This window comes from Alligator mississippiensis, chromosome 1, assembly GCF_030867095.1.
Source record: "Alligator mississippiensis isolate rAllMis1 chromosome 1, rAllMis1, whole genome shotgun sequence".
Taxonomy (NCBI): domain Eukaryota; kingdom Metazoa; phylum Chordata; order Crocodylia; family Alligatoridae; genus Alligator; species Alligator mississippiensis.
This window is the reverse complement of record NC_081824.1, coordinates 342,947,748-342,968,247: the sequence shown is the minus strand read 5'-3', so window position 1 is coordinate 342,968,247 and position 20,500 is coordinate 342,947,748. Positions and strand designations below refer to the sequence as shown.

The following is a 20,500-nucleotide window of genomic DNA, read 5'->3' as shown; positions in this document are numbered from 1 at the left end:
ATGTTATTTTTAAGGGCATAAATTCAGATCCAGAAGTCCTGAAACTCTTGCGAGAACGTGAAGAACTTAAGACGATGCTTGAAAAATATGAGCGCCACTTGTCAGAAATTCAGGGTAACCTCAAGGTTTTAACAGCTGAGAGAGATAAATTTGTCAATCTTTATGATCAGGTAATCTTATTTATTTACTTGTGCGCAAAGAAAGCCTGAATATCTTTTGTGAAAAAGAAATAAAAATTGTATTTCCCCCATGCTTTAGGAAGACTGTGATTTAAGCCCTTGCTTTTCAGGATAGTATTGAAGCAGTTGTTTTCCATTAACTGCTGTCCTTAATAGGGTTGCTTTTCTGAATGCATATATCCATGCTTTGAGATTATTAGAGAAAACATAGAGAAGTAGGGCTGTAAGGGACCTCCAGAGTTCATCTGGTCCAACCCCCTGCCTGAGGCAGGATCATCCCCATCCAAAACATCCTATACAATCCATAATCTAAATTCTTCTTAAGACTATCATCAACCCTGACACAACACAAGACATAACACCTTAATCTGTGGCAGGTAAAGCAGAGGAACCATGGCAGCCGATGTCCTATTTCTAGAAAAGGCTGTTAATGTATGCTCGAGAGATCTTAGGTAGAGGGTCGTGCCCCCAACTACAGGAGAAGACAAAAACCCTCACGGTTCATGCCAGTCTGACCACACGGTAAAATTCCTGCTTGACCTAAATATGGCAATTGTTTGTCCCTCTGCTCAGGGTCAGACCAAGACCCTCTGAACCTTTGGGTTTGGTCCCAGCAGGAGCATTGACATAACCCAGTTGGCTGCAGCACCTCTGAGGGAGGTTTAAAAACACCTTGATGCGTGTAACAGAAAGGGGTGGGGGCAACCAGCAAAGCCCAGAAGCATGGGAAATATCCATAGAAAAAATGACCTCATCACCCACAAGATTTTTGAGGTGCATTTATCTGACTAACTGTGTGTCTCATTCTGGCCATTAGGTGTGAAGAAAAAATTGAATTTTTGGTGAAAAATAGAAAAATAAAATTTTTCAGCCAGAAATTAAGATAGTTTGGTTTGGAAGAAATGCTACTGTAATACCTCATCTAAGTTGTAATTTGGGTTTCTCATGGTTAATTTCTCCCTTATTACATCTATTTTCACTATAGTTTCTCCTCTTGATGAGGGGAGAATGTACATCATGAAACTTTCAAGGGCTTTTTTTCTAAAAAAAAAAAAATTTTTTTCCTTAGAAAGCAGAGATTTTTACAAAAATAATCGCTTAGTGAAAAGGGGGTGGTGAGCACACTGTCCAAATTCACAGGTGACACCAAATTATGGGGAAAATAGACACGCTGGAGGGCAGGGAACAGATTCAGGCAGATTTGAATAGGCTGGAAAAGCGGGCAGAACAAAATAGGATGCAGTTTAACAAAGATAAGTGCAGAGTACTGCACCTGGGGAGAAGGAGTCACCAACCCACATACAGATTGTGAAATGACTTTCTGCGCAGCACAGCAGCAGAAAGGGATCTCGGAGTCATAGTTGACTCAAAGATAAATATGAGTCGACAATGTGACGAAGTGATCAGTAGAGCTAACTGCACTCTATCATGCATTAACAGGTGCATCACAAACAGGTCTAAAGAGGTGATACTTCCCCCCTATGCGGCATTGGTAAGGCTGAAGTTGGAGTATTGCGTCCAGTTTTGGGCACTGCACTTCAGGAGGGATGTAGATAATCTTGAGAGTGTCCAGAGGAGGGCCACTTGTATGGTTAGGGACCAGCAGGAAAGGTCCTACGAGGAGAGAGAGGGACCTAGATCTCTTCAGCCTCCATAAGAGAAGGCTGAGAGGGGGATCTGGTGGCCATCTACAAATTCATCATGGGGGTCAGCAAGGTATAGGAGATACTCTGTTTACCAAGGCACCCCTTGGAGTAACTAGAAACAACAGCCACAAACTGACAGAGGGCAGATTTAGATTAGACATTAGGAAGGACTTATTTACAGTAAAGGTTACCAGAGTCTGGAATGGGCTTCCAAGGGAGGTGGTGCTCTCCCCTACCTTGGGGGTCTTTAAGAGGAGACTCGACAAACACCTGGCTGAGGTCATCTGACCCTAGCACTCTTTCCTGCCCAGGGCCGGGGGCCAGACTCAATGATCTACTGAGGTCCTTCCTGACCCTAAAAATCTATTAAAAAAATCTATGAAATCTATGAAGTCATTTTTCCATTTTTCTAATGGAAAATTTTCCACTAACCCTACTTGTAACACATGCAGATAATAGGTTTTTACATTACCTTTTGCACATTTCCAATACATTTTTTAAAAACAGGCACAAGAAGAAATATCTAGACTTCGGCGAGAAGTCATGAAATCCCCCAAGACTTGTAAAATTACCATGACAGCTCAAGCTATCTTAAGACGTCTGGAGACAGAAAAGGATACAGCTCTTTCTGACTTCCGAAGGATGACCACAGAACGTGATAGTCTCAGGGAGAGGATAAAGGTTTGATTTTTATCCAACTTTGTTATAGAATTTATGTTACCCAGTTATGTTACCCAATAATTTAACTTAGCTTGTTGTGTGGTTTCTGTCTAATAAATTTGTGGTTGAATCATCAAAACTCAATTAGTTTTAACATTTTTGTATGTATTTGTTGTTGCCTGGAACAGATTGCCCAGGAGACTGCTTTTAATGAGAAGGCTCACCTGGAGCAGAGAATTGAGGAGCTAGAAACAACAGTTCAAAAGGTAAGGAAAAATATTACTCGTTTACATATAAAATTATTAATAATATAATAAAGATAAGGCATTTGTGATGAAAGGTTTTAAGGTATATTTTTAGGGTCTGATCTTCCAAAGGTATTTTTGCGTAACTGTGTTTTCTTGAGTAGTTACACTTAACTCCTGAATAGTCGCACTTAACTCTATGTAACTAATGGGTGTTTTTACATGTGTTGGGGGGGCACTTTATTTAAAGTGGTTCCGAGAGCAGTATCTCATGTATCAGCATTTCTATGCTTCAAAATTGCAGCAGGTCTACTTTAACTAAAGCTCATCAAACGAGCTTTAGTTAAAGCACCCCTACTGCCATTTTGAAGTTCAGGGACACTGATACACGAGATGCGGAGGCTAGCCTTTTTGCCACAAAGTAGCTGTGTACTCTCCCCGAGTGCCACCCTTTCCCTTACCTGATCTGCTGCTCAGGTTTCTTCTCCCTACCTTGTGCTCCCTGACTAAGCTGCTGGTTTGCCTTTTGCTTCTTTCCTTGTGCTCCCTGCAGTGCGGCTGCGCACACCACACAGCTGAGAGGGAATGCTGGCTCCCTGCCTGATCTGCTGCTCTGCTTCCTGCCCTAGCTGTCCTTGTGCTGCCTGACCTCTCCCCAGTCTATCATATTCCACACACACAGGCTGCCCATGCCACTTGTGGCACCCATGCTATAGGTTAGCAACTCGTCGACTAGTGTATATGCTTGCAGAATTGAAACTTTAATAGAAAAATACTAATAAAGGAAATAGAAATCTTAAATATTTCATTTTGGGTATTATAGTATTTGGAATAAAAACTAGGGTGTATCTAGGTTAAGAAAAACAACAGAGGTGTGAATTACTCTCAAAGTGTTGAGATCTTAATATGCCAATAATTAAGCATTACTTGCATGATGCATTCAAACTTGTATTTCGTAGTATTTTGGGGGAATCCACTTGTTTCAGAAACACAGTTTGCTTTCTTGAGTTTGCTTCATAAACAATGGTATTTCAGTATTCACTTGTTTACATTTTAATGTTGAGAGAGTTGCTGACTGTACAAAGGCCTATCGATTTGCTCTCCAGTAGTCTGACCATTTACCAGAGTGCTTTAGAATTCAATATTAGAGCAGTAGTAAATTAGGAGAAAGAATGAGATGGAGAATTTGTGAGAATTTGTACTTTAGAGTTCAATATTAGAGCAATAGTGAATGAGATGGAGAAAGAATGAGATGAAGAATCTCTTAAAGAGATGCTTTTTATAGAGCAGAGGTTTCAAACTCACTTGATTCTCTGCCCCCACCCCCTCAGCTAGATTTAGGTAACAGGGCTTCCCCCCTAATTAAAGCACCTGGAGCATGAAGCAGCATGTGTATCAGCATCACCATGCTAAAAAATGGTGACAGGGGCACTTTAACTAAAGCTTGTTGAATGAATTTTAGTTAAAGCACCCCCACTTTCATTTTTCAGCACAGAGATGCTGATACACATGATGCTGGAGTCTGCTGGAGTGCAGTAATTATTACCACTATCCATCAGACTCGATTAATTGGGTTTGCTTTGACAAGTTGCAGCAACCTTGCTGCAAGTGTATAGGTGCCCAAGTGTAGCATAAGGGGTTGTTTCACAGTAAGCTCTTTGAATAGTTTGCATATGTTTTTGTGTGGCTAAGGAGAAAGCTAGCATTTATGCTGTGATTCTCCCTCCTTATCACCATTATGAGACAGGACCTTGTGTTATATCCTACCACAATGTGATTTTTATTTGTGTTAAAGCATCAAGTTGCTTCTATGGATGGGTCAAGCCAAACCAAGACTTCCTCTAACACAATACCCTACTACATGAAAGATGCGACTCTAATGTGCACGGTCCTTCTATGGTCTCAGATAAATTGGATGGATTTTTTGAATGCTTTATTATGTCATATATGTATATCTACCTCAGGAATGAGACCCACAGTTCAGTTGTTCAAAGCTCACTAAAGTCAGCTGAAAACAAGGCTTTACTTGTTCAAAGTCTTTACAGATGTTACTATGAAACTCTGCCATGCAGTGAAAAACTTATGGTAAAATTCAAGAGTAGAATTTAAACAAATGAAAACCTCTACTTCATACAAGACAGCTTTTTACAATCCTTAATGCCTGGCCATTTTACTTATATAGCTTGACAGCGAACGTTTGGAACACACATCCAAGATGGCACTGATGAAAGATACCATAGATTCTGTAGAAATGGAGATGAAAATATTGACAAGAAGGGCACTGGATGCAGAAAGTGAGCTCAGTAGACAAAAAGCAGAATGTGCTTCACTCAGGTAGAAAAATATATATTAATTAAAATGAATGCAATTAAAAATAAGTGTATCCACTATTTATTATAAATATATTTTCATAACTATTCTAGTAAGTCAAAGGAAGGGGGAGCTAGTGAGAGAATGTTCTTGTAAGAGGCCCTCACTATTGAGGTTTACTCTCCTTTTCCACCCTATCCCATTATTTACTTTGTTTTAAAAGCCTGTCTGTTTTCTCTAGGTCTTGGAAAAAGTGAAACTTGATATTGAGTTTAGGTGGGGGGCTGGGCCATAGGCAGGAGTTTAAGTTGAAAGTTGTTGTGGCAATTTATTATTTTCTTTTATTTCTCTTTTATTTTAGCTTTTAACTTCTTTTAGATATGTCCTTTTTGTCATTATAAATTGAAACACATTTTACGCTTTAAGATTCTACACTTAAGATGCGATCAGCCTGTTAACTGTGTCTTAAATACTAACCTGGTCACACATTCAAGCAATTAATGGTGCCACAAAAAGGGAAACCAGCCAAATGGTTTGTAATATTGTTGTGGTTGGCTTCCATCACACTTGAAATTGAACATGTGGTAGGATTAGGACCGTACTCTGGTCTCCAACTAACCCCAGTGCAGTCTCTACTGGCCAACAATCAGCTGACAGTCCCAGGAACACACCAGAGCCAGCTCGAGTCCCCGTGTGATCTTGGAGCCAGTTGTCAGCTGGCTTTGAGTACCACGCTAGGGCCAGTTAGAACCCCAGTGCAGTCCTGATCTATCAATCTATCGATAAGCTGATCATTAGCTGGCTCTAGGGATCACTCAGAAGCTGGTTTGAGCCCTGGAGGTTTAGAGCAAGCCCACAATCAGCTAATTTTGGGCATCCGGCTTCTAACTTGCTGATGGAGGGGGAGCCTGGGATTATGGTACCAAGCTTCCACTACACTGACAAGTACAGGCAGGGCAGAATTGTGATCTCAAGATTGTGCATCAGAAGTGCAATTTTTGGGTTCGGATCCCATTGTGGCTTTAAATGAATGTCTGTCAACAGCCAGGAACTAGAGCCAGCAACAGGACTAAAGCTCCTATCCACTACCAGGAACCATTACAAGACCTAAGGGAAGACTTTAGGTAGAAGGCAGTAAGTTAGTTCTAGGCAGTAGCATATGCAGGGAGGAAGAGCCTAGAGGAGAATCTGTTGCAGTTCAAACAACAGAGAAATATATACAGAGGATTCAACTCTGTAGTACTGGAGAGGAAAAGGACCATGACACAGAAACATATTCAGGAGAGAGAGAAAATAGGAAATGAAGATTTGGGGGGGGTTCCCAAAAAAAACAAAAAACTCACTACCTTGTCCTTAAACATTGTTCAAAATGAAGTATTTTCCTCGTACTACTTTTTCTGACAAGTGATCACTATAGTTGTTACAGGAGTATTACGCTATTACAATTAGGGCTGTGAATGACAAGGGAGCTAATTACACAATTGTAAAACATGGGGTAGAGAGGCTAGTTAGAATACTGGGCCCATCTACATATGTGCTTTAATGCACATAGCCTATTTTAGTTGCTAAAAAACTGTTCTCTTTAGTTAATGTGCATTAAGATAGACCAATGCACAGTTTCCTAGTACCTCACAATGGAGGTACTAGATTTAATGTGCATTAGCTAAAGTGTGTTAATGCATGTATAGACATGCCTAGTACTATCTTTCTTAAGTGGTCTATATGGAAGTATTTGAGAAATCCTATTCTAAATTACTGCTTCTTAATAAAAGACTCTCAGCTTCATTAGCACCATCAACAATCTGTGTACTTTAAAATTAATTGCAACACTTAAGATAAAGTTATTCTTGTTTTATGTCCTGTTAAGTATCAATAGTTTTTTCCAGTTACTAGAAAAGTATACACAGGTATGACTTATTATATAGGTCTAGCATTTCACCTCAGTCATTTTCAGCAGCTTGACCATTTCAGTCTTAGATATCCACGGAGCAGAACCTGGAGTTGCTAAAAACATTTTAATTTTCTACTGATCCTTTAAGCTATTCATCCTGTTCAAACCCATTTATTTTTACGTGATTCTTATAGGAATAACAGGCTTTAGTATCTAAAGATTAAAATATATTTTGGTGAAATACCCAAAATAATTTACAATATCTAGGGGAATATTGATTTACTTATCTTTTGCATTTCTAGTGACATTTCAAAGTTAGAGAAAAGTCATATATGAATGTTTGTTTAAGTTCTTACCCTTACTGCTTCTTCAGCTTATTGAATGAAAAGACAGAACAAAGCCTTTCAGAGACTCAGCAACACCTTGCTAAGAAAAAATATGAATTACAGCTTACTCAGGAAAAAATTATGCGTTTGGAGGAAAAAAATGGTAAGTGACATGCACAATTTTTTAAATAAAATCTTTCATTAAAAATAGTGGTTGTATAAAAAAGTTACTGTTTTCTTTTCCTCACTTCTTGTAGAATGAATCCTTTGAAACTGACTAGGTTTCCTGTGCCCCTCTGGTGTTGGGTGGAACTTCTGTTTGTTTTTTCCCCATGTGCTACATAAAAGAATATTATTAAGCTTGCAAAGGTGACAACTTAAAAGTTAGGAAATGCCAGAATTAAGAATAATCATGGTACCTTAATTTGGTCCCTCTGTGCTTATCCATTATGACATGGCCACAAGATCACATGCTATTTTTATTGCAGGATCTCTGCCTCATTCTTTATACAGGGTTGACTCTGTTAGGGGAGGTACCAGTTTTGTATAGAGAAGAAGGTTGTGTCTCCAGTACAGTGGTCACCCACTGGTCAGTTGGGGAGCCCCTGACAATTTATCTCAATCTGAGGGGACTAACTCCTCCAGACTGAGATTGACTGTTAGAGGCTCCACAATTGGGAGCAGCCAGGACTCAGTCTGGGAGGTAGGACTGGCAGGACCCACATAGCTGCGCTGAGCTGCCCCCTGCTGCCAAGCCAAGCCAGGTGAGTGGGATGATTCCTCTCTGCGCCCTCTGCTACTGGGCGAGTGGGGCTCTAGCTGGGCTGCAGGAGGGTCGGAGTCCGGGTAGCTTGTTCATGTGTGCAGGGGGGCTCCCGCTGCTGCACACACTTTGGCAGAGGCCACCAGGAGCACGCTCCCCCACCCCTGATCTGTGCACGGGGTGAGGCAGCTGCCTCTGCGGGCTTGACTTCTTGCCCAGAGCCCCACTGCAGTGGGCAGGGGATGAGGCTCAGCCCAGCGGCGGGAGACACGTGGCATTGAGCTGCTCCTGGGCTAGCTGCAGTGGGGTTTGGGGCGTGGGGCGGCCCTGGGAAAGGGGCCACGGGGGGTGCTGCAGGCACCCAAAAATTCGCCATAGCCCACCCAACCTGCCCTTCCAGTGCTGCTGCCACAGGGCCCAACCTGCTACTCCCGGGCAGCTGTCCTGGTCCAGTCCTGCCTCCGTCCCCGGTGTCGCACGGCTGACACAAACTGCCCCCAGCTAGGGACTGGCAGCTCAGAGCAATAAAGCAGCAGTGGGACAGCAGTGGTGCTTGGTAGTGGTGTCTTTTGTCTGGCGCTCAGCGCAGTTGGGCCTTGCGGCACAAAGAGGCCCAGGCTTGCAGCACAGCTAAGGGCCGCCCCCCCCCGAAGAACCCACTGCTGCTGTGGCCCCAGCCTACAGTGACAGCCAGCCTGGCCGGCGTACAGATGTGAGGACCCATGCCCCCCGTGCCCTCCCAGGCTGCATGTGCCCTGTGCCCTGCCTGTGCAGGCCTGTTCCTGTTCCAGCCCTGCTCCCTCTCTCACTGCCAGGGGAGTGGGCAGATCGAGGCCTCAGCGGTGAGGGAGGGAGGGAGGTAGGAGCAGGGACTGGGGAAAGTGGGGGACCAGCAGAGGCCTGGGGAGCATGTGGCCCCTGGGCCTCCTTTTTTCTCACTATCCGGCCCAGCAAGGGCCCCACTCACTGCAGCCCCTGTTCCTGCCTGTGCCCTGCTCCTTCCCTAATGCCCGGGGCCTTGATCTTCCCTGTCCCCCACCACAGCCCTTACTCCCTGCCCCTTCCTTCACAGACTTACCTGCTGTGGTGGGGGTGCACCCCCCAATAATCTTTTCTCACTCTGCCTAGATCTACCCCCCCCCCCCGCCCCCCTTTCACTCCCCACAGACTGACCTGTGGGGAGGGCGTGGGGCACATGGTAGATCTTTGGTTGCTTTTTAATTCAAAAAGAGATCTCCTACTTAAAAAGGTTGGAGACCACTACTCTAGTACCTCAGCCTCATTTGTTGCAGAAGTTGAAAGATGTACAGTTAATGGGGCAGGGAACTGCAGGAGAAGGGATGTTTGTGGTTAAAGCAGATGAATGTTTCTCTGGGGAACTGGATTCTAGCTTCACCCCAGCTGTAAGATACAAAGTTCTTGTATGAATCGAGACAAATCACTTCAACCAAACTTCTCATGTGATCACTAAACATCTTTTCTTAATTTTCTGAGTGCCCGATATGAAATGTTAGTGTCTTACTAGCAGAAGTGTTGAGCACACTTCCTTGCAGACATTAAAAAACAAAACAAAGCACTCTTTACCAGAAGAAGCAGCATGTTATTTTGAGCTGGCTCCTCAGTGTCTGTATAGAACAGATGCTTCAGTGGGGCTTTTTGACACTTTTAGTTAAAGCTGACTCGATCAGTTATTAGATAAAAGCACTCAAAAAGCCCCGCTAAAGTGCCTGATCTATACAGATGTCAGGCAAGCCAGGTCCAGCTTACATGCTGCCTCTTCTGGGCATGTGCTGGGCTTGCACAGGAGTGTGCCAAGTTTAAAGTAAAGCGCCATTTCTGGGGGGTTTTTTTACTTCTGCAGGCAGCCAGTACTTTGCCTGCAAATGAAATCAATAAGAGCTGTGCTTTGTTTTGAACATATGAAATGATATATGATACACCCTAAAAATTAGGGGCATCCTAGGTATATCTTAATTTTTCTCCTTCTGCAAAATAGCAACAATGATAGCACTGTTGCAAAACTAAAGTTCACTAACATTTGTGAAGCACTTGGATATTGTGATGATGAACACCACAAGGCTGTGAGGAACTTAACACTTTTGTCTTTCAAGCAAGACTTGAATAATGAGGTTCAGGCCACTACCTGGAGAATATGAAACAGCTGCTCATTAGGTGAATGCAGTCTGTTTTCTGCACAGAATAAGATTGTGATTTGTAGTATTCGTGGAAGTAAAGACTGTCAAAATGCATGTTCACAAGGGTGCCAAATTAAGATTGCACAGATAACTGTCATTTTGACATTTCCTAATTTTTTTAATTCTCAGCTTTACACCTTTAACAATTTTCTTTCTAATATAGTTTGGTTGCGTGTAATGTCTGTATACACATATGTGAAAGACAAGGATTTCTGTTGGCGGTATCTTTCATTGGACCAGCTGTATGGTTGGGATACCTTTTGAATGAGGTTAATTTTTACTCTCAGGACACCTGAAAAAGTCTGTCCCAAACATGTAGTTGGTTCAGTTAAAGATATCACAAGGTAAGCATTTCCTTCATTTTCCCCATCGGCTCTGCTTCTTACATAATTTAACATAGAATTATCTTTAGAAGTTTATCAGCCAGAACAGAGTTAATAATAATGAGATCTTTTTGGTTGTGTCCAGATAACTATTCCAAACAAAATGTTGCTAAACAAGATGAAATCTACGTTCTCAAAGAAACTATTGCACAGTTGGATAGAGAAAAGGACTCCTTGCAAGACTTTATAGAGGAAAAATCAGAGAAAATTGCTGCCTTTGAAAAGACCTTAGCAATTAAAGTATGTTCTATTATGTCAGTACCTCTCTAATGTATTACTGATTCTTTGATATTAGAACATTTTCATAAAACTTAAATTTAGAATGAACCTGTTAAGGTTATATATTTCTTCTTGCATGATTGGGTTGAGAATGTCATATAAATGGCCTTGGCCTAACTCAGCTGCCACTGAAGTCAGCAGTAAAAACTGTCATTAGCTTCAATAGAAGTATAATTTTCAGTGTTTTCTATAGTTTAATTGGAAATATGCCCAAGAGACTGGCCTTTCACAGTGTCCTTGGAGTGAGGAGGAATAAGCTGACAGGCTAAACTATCCATGGTTTAGCAGCATCAATAGGTGGGACAATAGGCAATGTGCATTTCAGTCACTGAAACAGATCCACTGTGCTGGGACACATCCTGGGACAGCGGATCTGTTTCGGTTGGCAACATCCATTTCTAATCCAAGATTAACACTTTTTCTTGGGACAATAGCAATTAATTTGACTTAATTGCCAGTCAAAATGTATGTGTAAATGATTCACTTACACTTGCTTTGATGCAAGTTAAAGTCCAGGACAATCAGACCTGGGATAAACCTGATGTCTGTTTTTACCCTCAGTCTGCTATGACTTCCAGGTTTTGACTCTTATCAATCAGAAGCACCTCAAATGCAGCATCTACTTTACCTATAAACAACTTCCCACAAAGTATTGAAGAACAAGGATTTATAGCAGATTAGCCATTCTCTCGTAACTGCCTGTGTGCATGGTCTTGCCACATGGTAAATGAAATCTAACCCCCAATAGCTTACTCTCTTTCACTGAGGGCTTGGTGGCTGCAATTTAGCTTTCATTTGTCTCACAGCAAGAATTTGCATACAGGCAATTACTTTTGAATGACTCTTGTGCTTTAAATCCCCTCTCTTATTGACACTGCAGTAACTTTTTCAAGTCCCCAGGCCCTAAGATGTAAAATCAATGTAATTAAATTGGTGCAAGTGATGTCAACATGCTATAAACTTTGTGTGGACACTCTTATTTCAGTTTAGAAGTATTTGTAACTGTACCTTAAGTTGACTGTGGACTGATTTAAACTAAACAAGCCACTGCTAAATGGCCTAATGCTAGTGTATCAGTATGCAAGATCATCATGCTTTTATTCCAATATAGAAAATTATAAAATGGTCTCCTTCATTTTTGACATGAGAATGAAGCTAATGTAATTGAGGTAGCTAGCTGTACTATCTTATTTCTTCATCCATTTCTGGGTCTTATCCTCATCCTGTCCCTGCTGCTTTTAATCATTTTCCCAAAAGGCAGCATTGTGAAGTTCAGGGAATTTTTGTGCATATCCTTGCTGTCCATGCTGCCAACCAGATTCTAACAACCAGCAGTGAAAGTTGCCAGGCTGTGGTTAGCTCATTCTGCTGTACTGGAAAAATTAAGAAAGACTGCAGCAAACTGCCAGGAGATTTTGGAAGATAGTTCTGCATCTCTTAGCATTTGGTTCACATTCAATAAATTATTTTTCCAATAGACAGATGCATAATATTTTAAAGGAAAACTTAAACTGCAGAAGTTTATAATGTTAGTTTCTTCATTTGCTGGTGGCAGATAAATGGCTAGACTTTAAAGGCCCATCACAATTTGCTCACTGTAAGTTGAAAACCCTTTCTAATGTGGGATTAATATAAGATTCTCTATAAAGTGAATGGTGAGGTTCTGCCAAACCAGAATGAGCTTGAAGTTTTATAATAGACAGTTAAAACAAACAATGAAAAAGCTATGTTTTGATCTTATGCAACCATTTTCATTTATTTATTGAAGATAAACTAGTTTTATTTTTTTTTAATTTACTTTCAAGGAAAAGACCATTTTAAGTTTGAAGGATATCATTTCTGAGGTGGAGCATTCATCAAAGTAAGTCTCAAGTTCTAAAGACAACATTATTGGAACAGTGTTTTCATTGGAAAAATATCAATGGTATGAAAATACTGAACTGTCTGATCAGAATCTAAATTCTAAAATGCGTTGTTTTACATGTTGGTTTTTTACATTACAAAATGTCACTTTCTAGTTTCTAACTGTGTTTTTGTTTAGTGACTTTCAGTCTTCATTCTTTGAAAATGTATTGCTTGTGTTTATTACATATAATTTTATGTGCTGCATAGACAGTCTGCTGAAAGTCTTTGTGCCTATAAGGAAGATATCACCAGGCTGCGTCAGCAACTAGATGGAGCCAATCATGATCTTGCTCAGACTAACAGAGACAGAGAATCCTTAGCTAAAGAGAGTGACAGATTGCAGGATCAGCTTTATAATATTAAGCAAGAAAATCAGGTATACCTAAACACTGAAAACTTGGCTGAAAGTTAAAATTGCATATTTCCAGAAGTCCTGCATGTCACTTGTGGCCTGCCTTATGTATAATACTGATTCATTTCTGCTACTGTCCGTCTCTGGGAGAGACAAAAAAAATACTTATTGGGCAAGGCAGACTTGGTCTGACCCAGTATGGCATTTATGTTTTTTATGTTCTTATCTCCTAAATGTTTTCTAATCTCATCCCAGATATCACTCCAGTCAGCTAATAGCTGGATTTTGTCATCAATCATTGTTGTTCTCTTTCATAAACTCTTTTTATAGTAGATCAAGTGGTCTATTATTTTTATGAAAGATACCCTAAAACATTACCTAGAAGCATAAAAATTATGTAAAAAGTTTCTGTTGTATTTGTACAGCCAAAAGGATTGAGTTGATATGATTTTTTTGTATCCTGTAAAATTAAATGTTAGATAAAAAAGCAGTATTTTCTATCTACCTGCTAGCTAGTTTTATTCCATTGTTTTAAAATCACTACATTAAATTTAGCCTTACAGATTGAATATCTTCACAGATACTCCACCAGAAACTTGTGAAGTATGAGAATGAATTTGATGATATGAAGTTGGAAGTCCAGGATTCAAGTTCAACTATTGCCAAACTGAAAACCACGCTGAATTCTAAAGTAAGTATATGCATGTTGCTCAGACATGTTAGAAAAAACATTTATAACAAGAATTACTGTATATCCTTCCATACAACATGTCCCAGAATAAGATGTGTATCTTGTTTCTTTGAAAGGACAAATAAAGAAAAAAAGATCTTTATAGTAAGAAGTAACTGAGTAGCAGCAACTAGGGAGCAAAACCTGCTAATTGTTCTGCTTCCTGTGGGTGGCATGCAGACTTTACTTTTGCTTTAGTCCAGTAAGCAGCAGAAACTGCTCTTAATGTATTTCCTTCCATATAATGCACATTCCAATTTCCAGCAGCTGCTTTTTGGGAAAGGATGTGTGTTGTATATGAAAAATATGGTAAATCATTTTAACCCTATTTTCATTTGTAGCTTTTTCAAAAGCTGCCTTCCTAATTGAAACTTCCATAATTCAGTTCAGCCCAGCATTTTTTGATAGTCTGAATTTTTATTCATCTGTTTTTGCTGTCATCAGGGAGTGGGCTTTGAATGACATAGGGAACTGGTTACCTTTCATTTCCAGATCAATTTAATACTACATCTGATTAACAGCGACTGGAACTTTAACATACTATTCCATGTAAAATAATAAATATATAAAAGTTAAACTATGTGATTTAATGGTATTTCTAAGACTTGTAATAAATAGTTTTCAATCCTATACACAGAAATAGGTATTACTTAAATCATGTGTCTCTTCAGGAATTTTTAATTTAATTTAAAAATGTGAGGTATATCTCTGCATTGCAAAAATACATTAATATTTAACATTATAATACAGTGAAGGGTTTAAGCTATCTAAATGGACCCAGTACCATCTCTTGATTCTTTTTATCTGAAGTCTGAGTTAGAAGGGGAAAATTTTCTATGGAGAGAAGATATCGGGTCTTTTGTTATCACTGTGGACATGAATGCTTCCCATATTTTTGTTTAATTTACTACAGAAGGTCATTTAAAAAAAATAAAACTTGATTCTTTATTTTAGGAGAGAGAAAACCATGAAATTTTGCAGAGGTACCACAGAGCCAGTGAACAGGCAGAAAGCTGGGAAACAAAATTCCTCCAAGCAGAGGCAGACTATAATTCTGTTAAACAGGCACTCCTTACTGCAGAGTCTGAGTGTCACAGGACAAGAGAGAGAATAGAATCCCTTGATATAGAGATGGAGCAAGTAAGTTAGAACAGCATCTTCATAATTTACACTAAACAATGCCTGGTAATGTTACTGGTAAGTCAGAAGCTGTTAACAAATTTGGTCTAACCTGCTGAATTTATAGTAGGGGTGAATTGTATAGTATGCCATAACAATATTGTTTGGAATTCCTTTTAACCAATATTCATTTGCAAACATAGGCATTTATACACGTGCTCCAGGAGCAGGGGGAGTGGGGGAGCGCTTTAATTAGAGTGGCTCTGAGAACTGCTCTAATTAAAGTGCTCAGAACGTCATGTGTATCAGCATCCCTGTGTGGAAAATAGTGGTGGGGATACTTTAACTAAAGCTCATCAAACAAGCTTTAGCTAAAATGCCCCCACCACCATTTTTCAACATGGGGGCACTGATACACATGATGCTGGAGTCTGTTGGAGCACGGTAATTACCACACTTAAACAGACTCGATTAATAGTCTGCTCCAACATGCTGTACGTACAGCACGTCAAAGCAGCCTTGCTGCATATGTATAGGCACACAAAAATATTAATAAGATTTTAACATATTTTAAAGTGAGAATAATAGGGCCTCACCCCAGGGGTGGCCATGATGCCCATGGAACCTTCCTCAGCCCTTGTCACCTTTACCTTCTTTGGAGCAATCTCCCTTTCAACATGCCTGCTGTGCTTTGATGTAATTACGCTGTTAAGAAAAGGGAGGCTGCCCCAAGCAAGATCACATGCTCATGCACACAGGTGTCACTGCTCATCACCTTAAGGGGTAATTACATGGCCTCCTCATCTCGCCTTTTAGCTACACCCAAGCTTCGCATATGTTACCCATCATTGGGCATTAAGCCCCATTGTCCAGTCCAGTCCAGTCCATTTCTCATTCCTGGGCCTTCATTCCTAGTGTCAACTCCAGTCAATGCAGTCCTCTAAACCTGGGACAGTCTCCACCACTGTTGGGGCCTCCAGCCCTAGTGCCTTTTGACAGTCCCAGCCCCTCCTGGGCCCGGGCCTCTGCCTCACACTCTCAACCCCTCTTGGGTTTAGGCCTACATTCTCTGCCCCTCCTGAGCTCAATCTCTGTCTCTCTAACTATACATCCAACAGACTCTGCCCCTCCCAAACTATGGGCCCCCTGGCCTCCCTTCTTCTTGCCCCTCACAGGCTATGGGTCCCTTACTCTGGTCCTCACCCGTCCTGGTCTGTGGGTCCTGCGGGTCTTACAGGTCCTACAAGCACTGCCTGCTCTCATCACTCTTTAGTTGGGCCCTGCTCCTTGGCCGTGGCCCCTATCCCTTGGGTCCTGGCCTCACTCCCAGGCCAGTTGAGACCTCCACCATCTCTACAGTCTCAATTCCTAAACCCCTGGTCTTGCCTACGCCAGCTCAGATATTAGGAACCTTGCTGTAGCCTTTCTGCTCAGGAGCTCTTTTCTCCATGGCTTTCAGGTCAGACTGCCTGCGCAGCTCAGGCCTTGTGCTTATATCCTGAAAGCCCAATCTCTTTTGGATCATGTAGCTCTCTTGATTACTCTCTGCTTCACCTGCAGCTTGCCTTCCCTTAAAGTAGCAGAAGCAATAAGCACCCTGCTGCAGTGAGGTTTTATCTAACTGTGTGTGCACTTTAAATGTCTGAAAGCTTCACCTCACACAATGCCCTACGGCATACCCAAGTTATACGTAAATTCTTTATCACATATTCCATTCCTCTCCCAGTTCTTGCTTCAAGTTCTTCTGTCTTCCATGTGGGGCCTGACATTGTATAAAAATCCACTTTTTAACACTGGTTCTGAAGAACTGCAGAAGGGAGTGGGCAGAGTGGTCCAAAAAACATTTAGAACATGGAAACCAGTTCTTACTACTTCATGAAGTAGACCAGAGAAGCTCAGTTGTTGCTGGTGTCCAGTTAAGGAGTGGGGGCCAACTTTTTGGCAGGTGTCACAAGTTAGGCCCTCACCCCCTAGGTGCCATTCTGTTCCCCTTTTCCTGCCTGATCAAATGCTCTTTTTGCTTCCTGCCCTATGTCCCTGCCCAATCTGCTGCTCTCCTTTTTGATTCCTGCCCTTTCTGCTGCTGTGCTGCCAGTCCCCTCCTCAGTCTACCACACACCATATATATAGATGCTGATTGTGCCACTTGTGGTACGTATACCATAGTGTGGCCATCCCTGAATTAAGGGTTTTATACATCAGAGCATAGCAGTGGCAGTACAGTGCAAATAAAAAACTATTGCTAGGGCAGGTGGCCAAATTTTGGAAGATCCAGAAAAACAAAATTGCAGTTTTGCTTGCACTGGCAAGGACATGTTTCTTTTCACATTGAGACACACCTGGCAAACCACAATGCTTCTATCTTAGCTGGGCTTAGTTCTCTGCCCCTTGGAGGATATGTATCTCCCCAACTCTTAACTCAACTCTTAGTCTCAATTCTTCCCCTCAAGTGAGGTTCCCCTTGCTACAGTATAGCTTAACAGTCATCCTGAAGTCCACTGCAAGGCCTTTCTTCCTTCCAGAAAAGTTCTAATTGACCAAAGTCCTACTCAAAGTATGTCTACGTGATGCAATGAAATGCTATGCAGAGATCTCAGTATAAGTTAACTCAAGTATTGAAAATGGCGTGGTTGTGGTAGCTTGCGGACCAAGGCTATAAAGAGCACCATTAAGGTGGCCCATACCAAATCGGGCTCATTCAAAGCTAGCCAGTATATCTCTGCTTAATACTTCATTGTGCAACGTAGCTATAACATCAGGTCTAGAGGCAGTCAGGCTCTTAGATGAGGGCAGCTGGTCTGCTCTTATTTCCTGCCAAGCTTTCTCTGAGCTCTCCTTTTTAATGTCTTTTGACTGGCCTGATGCCTTTTACAGGTGCCAACCACAGTGTTTATAATGTTCAATAAATCCCTTTGTGGTATTTGTATATCCTATCACAACCCTAAACTCATTTAACTTAAGCCATCAAATCTACTTAAATTGAGCTACTGGGATTTCATCAGATGGATAACATCTTTGATTTAATGATGATAGGAGCTCAGCTGGTGACTTCAGGACAAAAAATAATAATTTGCTAATGTGGAATTAATTTTTCAGGTACTCAATACTTCCCTATATTCCTTGTGCCCTTCCAGGACATGAGAGTTTAGTTTCCAAAACTAAACATTGGCAAACCAAGAAGGAGAGTTAGGGTAACATTTCACACAGCTTTTACACTATTTCCGTTAATCCCAATCCTAATGTGTACTTCAGGGAGATCATCATATCTTGTTACTTCCTTAGGTTGCAACAACCTTATCTTATTACCACCCCATGAACTATCCTGTGTCATCTTTTTGCCTGTCAAAAAATAAAACCACAGGAACCAGCCCTTTTAGGATCTGACAAGACAGTTACTTTTATGTTTCTATGATTAGGCCATTAGAAGCATATTCAGAATAAAAAAAGTAGGCTATGTTCAAATAAAATACCAGTTCCAAATGCCTGTAGTGAGAGGAATAATGGCTTTCTGCTTGTACATGCCTCTTTGGTGTGATTCTGTCACCTCTGTAGCAGTGCCTTTTATAGAAAACAGTAAGGTAAGTGTTACAGGATCTAAATGTTTATTGATTGTTCATTTTCACTGTATTCAACTTTATTTTATTGTTAAGATATGAGGTTTTGTTAAGAGATTGAATGTGGGACTGAAAGCAGGATTTTAAAGACTCAGCATTGTAAACACTGCAAAATCCTAGACAAGGTTTTAAAAATATGAATGACAGCTTTTATGATCAGAAGCAACAAGATTTTTTTAAATTATTTGGTGTGAGGGATGGGAAAAGTTAATACTTACTTGAAAAGATTTTAAAATTTACTCTATTTTACAGGTTCTAATATTTTACGAAAGAAACTGTAGAGTTATTTTTCAATTTCCACAGAAAACTTCCTAGCATGTGCCATAATTATGAATTTTTAGGACTTGGGTACTCTTGATTAATTTTCTCTTAAATGTAGACAACCAATTTGTTTTGGCAGCATTTAGCAACAGAAAAAGCCTACAAGTCACAGATTTCTACCTTAAGCAAGTCTCTTGTAAAAATGGAAGAGGAACTTCAGAATATACAGCTGGAGAAAGTTTCTGTACTTGCAGATCTTGCATCTGCCCGAGAAGTTTGCATTAAATTAGACTCTAGCAAAGAGCTATTAAATCGGCAACTAACCTCTGCAACACAGGAAGTGGAAAGGGTATGTAAAATAATAATATTGTGGAAGAAGTTTCTATTTGAAAACAAAAATTTAATTAATAGAAAAAGCTAAAATTCCTTTGGTGATTTAGCCTATTTAGGGTTTTTTTTTCAAATTTTCCAAATTTACTAGTTTTCTTTGGTGTCTCAATTTTTTCGGATGTTCATCTTGACTCGTTTTTAAAAGGCCTGGCACACCTCAAAATGGCAGACCTTCAACATTTGAAAAAGGCAGATGTCTTTTAGGTGTTTCAGGATGGATAGAGGCACCTAAAATTATTATTAACTTCTAACAGGGCATGCCTTGGATTTTAAATCCATGTACTTGTCAGCCTTCTTTGAAGGAGCTGGCTGTTATTTGAGAAGTCTTCCAGAAGGACACCGAGATCCCTAAACTTGTAGGCTCTTGTAGAATATAGCCTGTCATATGTATTGTGCAATTTATTTTGTCAATAAACAATTTTTTAAAAAATTGCTTAAGTTCTAAAAACTATGGGTGGTGATTCAGGTTACCAGTATATTTTTATTATAATTCTGTTTCTGTGCCTCCTCACTTATTGGTCTTTTAATTTTTGCTCCTCCGTCCAACGCATCTAAATTATTTTATTTCTGCTTCACTGCCTTCCAGCAGCCTTTCATCCTTCATGTTGCTTCTGATTTCTGTTTATAACAGATGGTCTCCCTTTGATAATACTGTTGTGGAATATGACAGTCTCTTTGTTAGAAAATAGATTATTTGTTCCAAATCTTGCATATTTTGCTGGCCTTTCATACTTTCAGAATGTGCAAAGCATTCTGAGAGTTTTTGGTAGATTCATAGTGTAGCAATCCAGCTGAAATTGTCAGATATCTAATATGCCACTGCAAGACCTACTGTAGTCTGACACCCCCGTTATATTGGGGCATTCAGTCTACGGGCCAGATCCAGTCTGAATACCCTAATCATCTAGCTCATGGTGCTGCCTGTATGTCTCAGACCAGTCTTGTGCCCTGCATGGAGCCAGTACATACACTGCATACAGCACATAGAAATGGTTCAGGGCACAGGACTAGCCCTACATGCTGGCTCCAATACACAGGGCTGGTCTGTGGGCCTAATCCTGCCCTCAGACTTGCCTCATGGCCCAGATGAGTTTGATGCCCCTGTATTAAATCATCAAATAGGAGGTCTTTTGGGGATTGTGAGGAAGGGAAAAGGTTTCAGTAAAGACTGAAGCAAATAAGGAGTACAGGGCTTGGGAGAAGGACTAGGATAAGGAGACTTTTCCAAATCTTGCCACAGTTCACCCTTGTT

The 20,500-nt window shown here is 40.7% G+C and overlaps 1 protein-coding gene across 3 annotated transcripts in view; it reads left to right on the top strand.

Annotated features, from left to right (window-relative positions):
• Nucleotides 1-20,500, top strand: part of TSGA10 (testis specific 10) — a 52,764-nt gene that overhangs the window by 17,923 nt on the left and 14,341 nt on the right. For all 3 annotated transcript variants that reach the window (XM_014600324.3, XM_059720978.1, XM_059720977.1), the window contains 11 exons: nucleotides 15-170; nucleotides 2,333-2,506; nucleotides 2,674-2,751; nucleotides 4,913-5,064; nucleotides 7,305-7,420; nucleotides 10,684-10,838; nucleotides 12,683-12,738; nucleotides 12,990-13,158; nucleotides 13,715-13,825; nucleotides 14,819-15,004; nucleotides 18,998-19,207. In XM_014600324.3, the coding sequence (XP_014455810.2) occupies nucleotides 15-170; nucleotides 2,333-2,506; nucleotides 2,674-2,751; nucleotides 4,913-5,064; nucleotides 7,305-7,420; nucleotides 10,684-10,838; nucleotides 12,683-12,738; nucleotides 12,990-13,158; nucleotides 13,715-13,825; nucleotides 14,819-15,004; nucleotides 18,998-19,207 (1,563 nt within the window). The remainder of the gene's footprint in view (nucleotides 1-14; nucleotides 171-2,332; nucleotides 2,507-2,673; nucleotides 2,752-4,912; nucleotides 5,065-7,304; nucleotides 7,421-10,683; nucleotides 10,839-12,682; nucleotides 12,739-12,989; nucleotides 13,159-13,714; nucleotides 13,826-14,818; nucleotides 15,005-18,997; nucleotides 19,208-20,500) is intronic.